At 44.0% G+C, this 6,000-nt stretch overlaps 1 protein-coding gene and 1 pseudogene across 2 annotated transcripts; one reads left to right on the top strand and one right to left on the bottom strand.

Annotated features, from left to right (window-relative positions):
• The first annotated feature begins 307 nt into the window (after positions 1-307).
• On the top strand, positions 308-1,429 carry LOC148032605 (uncharacterized). Of its 2 annotated transcripts, none has more exons than XM_087684135.1 (2): positions 308-423; positions 541-1,005. In XM_087684135.1, the coding sequence occupies exon 2, from the start codon at positions 574-576 to the stop codon at positions 1,003-1,005; it is 432 nt and encodes a 143-aa protein (XP_087540261.1). In that variant the 5' UTR covers positions 308-423; positions 541-573. The 2 variants fall into 2 exon arrangements, with proteins under 2 accessions (XP_087540261.1, XP_087540262.1); XM_087684136.1 differs by lacking the exon at positions 308-423 and adding an exon at positions 1,200-1,429 and having other exon boundaries at positions 462-1,004.
• Positions 1,430-3,860: 2,431 nt separating this feature from the next.
• LOC148032604 (CDPK-related kinase 5 pseudogene) lies at positions 3,861-4,597 on the bottom strand (annotated as a pseudogene).
• Between the last annotated feature and the right edge of the window lie 1,403 nt (positions 4,598-6,000).

Here is a 6,000-nt window from a genome sequence, read left to right as displayed (position 1 = left end):
CGTGTAGGATGAAACTCCAAGTGGGCAAAAGGAGAAAGAGGAAAAGAGAAGTAGTAACTATCACGTGTTGTAATGAGCTTCATTTTTACTTAAGTAGAGGTGTTTTCCCCCTACCACAGGTTGAAAATCTTACACGTTACTACTTTAAGAAGAACCGTAGGGGCTATGCTTTTGAAAGGTCGGACTAGACAAAGGGGCGTCGGACTGAAGTAATGCGAATATGATCAGAGCGGCAAGAGCTTCGTTACCTTCGTTAACTTCGTTATATTCAAGGTAAATGTAACGTGGTGGAGGCCTCGATTGCTCAGAAGGGTTGGTTGTCCTTTTGCTATCGGGAAGCCTTTTAAGCGTTGTGCCGGGTTAAAACTTCACAGCGACCTTACTCGGAAGGGCGCTACCCCCACAGCTGAATACTGTCTTGAGGTAATTTCACTGTACGATACAGTACACGACTCCTGTGATGTACATTGTTTAATTCGGGTTTATTTAAAGGAGAAACAACTCACGTGGCAAACTATGCTGAATACCGCATGTGGATAGGTTAGATATAATCAGCAGCAATCAAGTGCTGCAATGGCGCCGGCCAAGGCGGATGATCCGAAGCAGGGCGCGATAGTCTGGAAGGGACACGCGGAGGCGCTGAGGAAGGCGGAGGAGCTGCTGACGGGGCACGGGCTGCCAGCTGGGCTGCTGCCATTGGAGGAGGTGAAGGAGTTGGGGCACGTGGCGGAGACGGGGTACATGTGGGTGTGCCAGGGGAAGAAGGTAGAGCACGAATTCAAGGTGGCGGGGAAGCTGGTGAGCTACGACACGGAGATCACGGGCTTCATCACGCAGCACAAGATCAAGAAGCTGAAAGGGGTGAAGGCCAAGGAGCTCATGTTGTGGCCTCCCGTCGGGGAGATCAGCGTCGATCATGACCCGCCCACGGGCAAAATTCACTTCAAGAGCTTCGCCGGCATCACCAAGACCTTCCCCGTCGCGGCTTTCGCCGCCGGCCAGTAGTGAGCTGTTACCCTTAGCCGCCAATTAATAAGCATAAGATCGATATGTATTGTGCCCTTGCATAGGCATTCAAGGAAGCCCATCCCTTTTTTCTTTATTTTCGAACCATACAAAAGAGATCAAAGAGTGGGGAGGATCATATACATGCCGTTTCTGTACTGCCCTTCCAATCTTCTAATTAAAACCGTTCGCAGGGGAGGAGGCCTGAGTACTAGCATAGCGATGTTATACAGCTTCTGAGAGCATGGACAATGGCATAAGCAAGGTTGTTCCGTCCGATTAAGCCCTCACAATCCAAGCTTGTAACCCTTGCGCTTGCTTAGCTCTAGCGTCATCTTCCCCGCCACCTTGTAGCTTACTGCCCTTGCAACGCAAACCGATAATAACAGTAATTACTACAGCTATCTAATCGATTGATAATGCCATTGGTCATTGCTTATTGTCCTCTTCCCTCAAACTAGCAATACAGAATGTCAAAACTCCCACGAGAACCATAAGATTGTGAAGGAAACTCTTATGGCAATAACCTAAGGAACCAATGATTAGCTCTACGCAATGTCATATTTATTTTCATCAAGCTTTGCATCGTGGTCTTTGTTACTTAGGAGTAGAGATAATACCCGTGGTAGTGCTACCACAAGCCTTAAATATTTTCTAACATGTATCAATGCCAAGTTGAAAGCCAACTTGTGTCCTCCGTTACCCTAGCTTGCATCACCAAATGGTTAGTTTAAAAATAGTAACAAGTTTTTGCTCAATAAAATAGGCTCATTGGTCACAAAAGAGTTTTGAGTGAAGATGGAATACAAATAGGAAAGGGGATGGGAATGCTATGTGATAGTAGCGATGGGATAGGCATTAGCAAAAGCATAGCTGCCTCCAAGCATGATGTAGCTCTCATATAATGTTGTGCTATATGAGCTCAACATAATAGGACATTGGACACACTCTTATTCCTTCAAGAGCTCCAACACTCGAGAATCAATGACTACCTCTTACATAGTTTCTCGCACACAAATGCAATCATTCATTTATAGTGAGTGCCATGGCCTTCCTTTAATCCCATGAAGGATACTCCATGATTCAAGTGTTGTGCTATATGAGCTCAACGTAATAGGACATTGGACACACTCTTATTCCTTCAAGAGCTCTAACACACGAGAATAAGCGACTACCTCTCACATAGTTTCTCGCACACAAATGCAAGCATTTATTTATAGTGAGTGATATGGCCTTCCTTTAATTCCATGAAGGATGTACATTGCATACTCCATGATTCAAGTGTGCTCCTTCAATTCTCAACCCTTTACAACCTCTTTGTCCCTCACCCTCACTCTCACCCTAACCCGCTGTCGAAGGGTTTTTGAAAGCAAAGTCGCGACCACAAAGGACCTTGATTAATTTCAGGATAGAAGATCAATCATACAAATAAGCAAGATGAGAGGATTTGTGAGTAGCAAAAGCACTAATATTGTGCCAAAAAAATCTGCAGAATCCACTATTCAATCAGCTAAATATTTCAACAATCTCTGAAACTCTTGACCAATATATATCAGTCCTCAACTCTTTCGCTGATAGATATCAGCCCTCAATAACTTTGGAAACCATAAAATCACAGCCTCTGTCTCAATATGCTGACATACAATAGCAAACTCTGTCTCTTGCTGAGTGATCTCAGCTATCTACTCATCTCTCATAGAAACTGTAGTCTCTGGATGCATAACAAGGAAAGAATCCTGCACATAACTTAAACTCTCTGTAGTACTCTCTGCATATTCCATGTTTGAAGGTGGCTTTGTTGGGTAAAACTCCCTGGCATGAAGCAAAAACTGAAGAGTTGAAGTAAGCCCTATTCTTTACGTGCCACTCAGTGCATCCATATCCTGAGCTGCATCACCATAGCTGTTATGACGTGCATTCAGGTGAGCTCTTGTGCTGAATCCCTGCATTATATTTAGTTCACAGTCTTGAAAACCTTGGGCAGGTGTCCAAATAAGCCTGTGTGTCCATATTCCTGTGGAAGAGCATACTCGGGCAAGAAAATTCTGAGGGAGAGGGAAGCTGTATTGTGTATTCCCTTTGAAGCAACACCATCAACAAAGGAAGGATTGGCACAAGCGGCGGTACTGAACTCCAAAGGAGAGCTGAATCCATCCTTATTGCTGTGCTTTAGCAACCTGTGAGCTTTAAATCGTTGTGTAGAGCAGAACTCGATTTGGAGTAAGTAGCTGGTAGTACTTTTGCATCAAGCTTCTCGAGGTAGTTCTGGAAGAAGCGCAGAGAAGGATCCTGAAGATTCGAAGGATTGCTTTCGTAGAGTTGGATGAAAGGCTTGAGCTTGTATGACATTCTTCTTGTATTTCCATAGCTTGTCGGATACCTCACGCTCTTTAATTGCAACTTATAATTCTTCCATACTCCAGCGAAGTTCTGCAGCCTCCTCTTTCGATCAAACTACTGTTGCCACTGTGACCTCTGCCCGAGGGAGAAAACACCCTGTCAGAGGATGTAGAATTGCGGGATTATCATGGCTGCAATGTGATGGGCTCCGTCTCAAACTAGAATGAGATCTTTCCCCCATAGAAAATTTCTCTCCTTCGAGAGCCTCCTGTTTTTCTTGCTTTTTCTTCTCCCAGCTCGACAACATGCCTCCCAGAAAAGCGCAAAAACTAGCCAAATAAGAAGCTCGCTGCGCATAATGCGCAAGTTTGATGCATAGTCAATGAAGCTTATCCCCATGATCAATCCAGTCCCATGTTGTCTTGGCTCTGGTTTCATGCCTCACGTCACCAAGGCTGAGCCATTTCAACACATGACCATCCTTTTGAAATTCAAAAAGCTCTCCCTCTCTGTCCTCAGAAAAGCAAAACGGCCAATAAAGCTCTCCTTTTTTCCCACAATAGCCTCAGAAAAGCATTTCTCAGAAAAGCCTGTCGGAAGTTCTCAAGGGTGATACGCCCATCCTTATTAGGTTCTAGCAGGGTATACTGGGCACGAAGATAAACCAACTCATCTTTTGTAAGAGTCCTGGACAAAGCCTTTAAAGCTGCTCATTTCAAAGGTGATGATCGGAGATAAGCTTTCACCAACTTGTAAACTAATATATCCAAAGGAATCTTATTATCTCCACGAAGCCAGGGGTGCAAGGCATCTCATCAAAACTGGGATCAGCACGGATCACAGCCCGAAATATCCCCGACTCAGTGCGAGCCCAAAAAGGCTGACTTCCACAAAGAAGAATATAAGTAATAACTCCAATGCTCCAAACATCAGCCTCTGTGCTATATGATCGATGAAGAACTTCAGGTGCAACATAGTAGGCACTTCCCACGATGTCATTAAGTCTCTCCTCTGGCTTGACAAAATCCGATAGATCGAAATCAATAGCCTTCATTGGTGCAGCTTCATCCTTCATTGTGAAAAGAAAATTCTCTGGCTTCAGATCCCGATGAACAACACCTTGCAAGTGGCAGAAGGATACTATGTTCAAAATTTGAACCACAATAACTTTTGCATACTCCTCAGAGTATCTTCCGCCCCGTGAGAGAATGTGATCCAACAGCTCTCCTCCCTCGCAAAGTTCCATCGACATATCTTGAAATAAGTGTAGCCCATAAGATTGCATCTCGAGTTACCAGTCTACCAAAATTCCTTATTCTTCTCCGTCTTCAGCATAGAATGAAAGAGCAAACATAACAACTAAGTATGTACAAAGTATCAAATCACACACACGACTTTTGGGTGGTTTACACACCTCGAATGCGCAGCAATATGACATCCACCCCCTCTAATCCTGCGCATCCTCCGGATGGGCCAACTACCCATGATCATTATCATCAAGATCCACAAACAGATCAATCTCTTCATTATGCATTTCCAGTGTCATATCGTCTGTTTCTTCCATTGGAATTTCTTCTCGTTGCTCTTCTCTTGAAAATTCTTCCAATGCATATACCTCATCATCTCTTTTCTTGAAAATCTTGATTCTTTTTCCAGCAATAGGCACTCTAAGCACTGTCCCATCCAATTCTGTCAGCTCATATGTTGCATTATCAAAGACATATTTGACTATGTATGGCCCAAACCATCTTTTTACCATCTTTCGAAGTGCAGTATGCTAATTTTCGAGGCTGCTATCAAAGACCAATACCCTATCTCCCTCTTCTATTGCTCTAGGCCGCAAGCGATGCCTGCTATCAAACCTGTCCTTATTTCTTAGTCTAGCAACCTTCAACCTGTCAATAGCTAGCTGAATATCCTCAGGTCTCCTCTCCAACTGTCGAATCCGAAGAGCTAAGAGCTCTTCTCTTGTCAAATCCTCCTGCCAAGGTAAAACTGACCAAGTCAAAGCACAAGTCTCAATCAGCATAACAAGTTTCTGACCATACATCAACTCTGCAGGCATATATCCTATGGTAACACTATGAGTCGTACGATCAGCCCATAAAGCAAATGGTAGAAGTCTCGGCCATTCTCCAATCCGTCCTCTGCATGCTTTGGCTAATGCTTTCACTATTGGCGGATGCCCTCTTTCACTCTTCCCATTTCCCTCTGGATTGTATGCTGTTGTTAGAGCCAAATTGATTCCTAGCTGAGAGAAAAACTCCCTAGCTTCATCTGCATCCAATTCACCATGATCCGCAGTGATCTTACCCACACAACCATACCTGCAGAAAATTTCCTCCAATAAGAACTTACACACTGCACTAGTAGTCTTCGTTCTCAAAGATCTGCCCTCAACATGATTAGTAAGATCCTCTCTAGCCAAAACAATGTATCTCATCTGCCATAGACCCATAGGCATGGTAACCAAATCAACTACCCACTTATAATGAATGCATAGCGGATAGGTCGGATGAAGCTCATCTCGATGACGCACTACTGAATACATCTGGCAGTCTCTGCAAGTCTCAACAAAGTGAGAAACATCTCTATACATGCCTTTCCACCAATATTTCTCCTTGATTTTCTCATAAGTAGCCCACACTCCTCTAT

This window comes from Lygodium microphyllum, chromosome 8, assembly GCF_053477565.2.
Source record: "Lygodium microphyllum isolate KBCC chromosome 8, Lygodium_microphyllum_v1.1.10, whole genome shotgun sequence".
Taxonomy (NCBI): domain Eukaryota; kingdom Viridiplantae; phylum Streptophyta; class Polypodiopsida; order Schizaeales; family Lygodiaceae; genus Lygodium; species Lygodium microphyllum.
This window is presented reverse-complemented; position numbering and strand designations above follow the sequence as displayed.

Excerpts from the sequence above, each read along its gene's own strand:
- LOC148032605 (XM_087684136.1), top strand. The coding sequence starts at position 574 with ATGGCGCCGGCCAAGGCGGATGATCCGAAGCAGGGCGCGATAGTCTGG.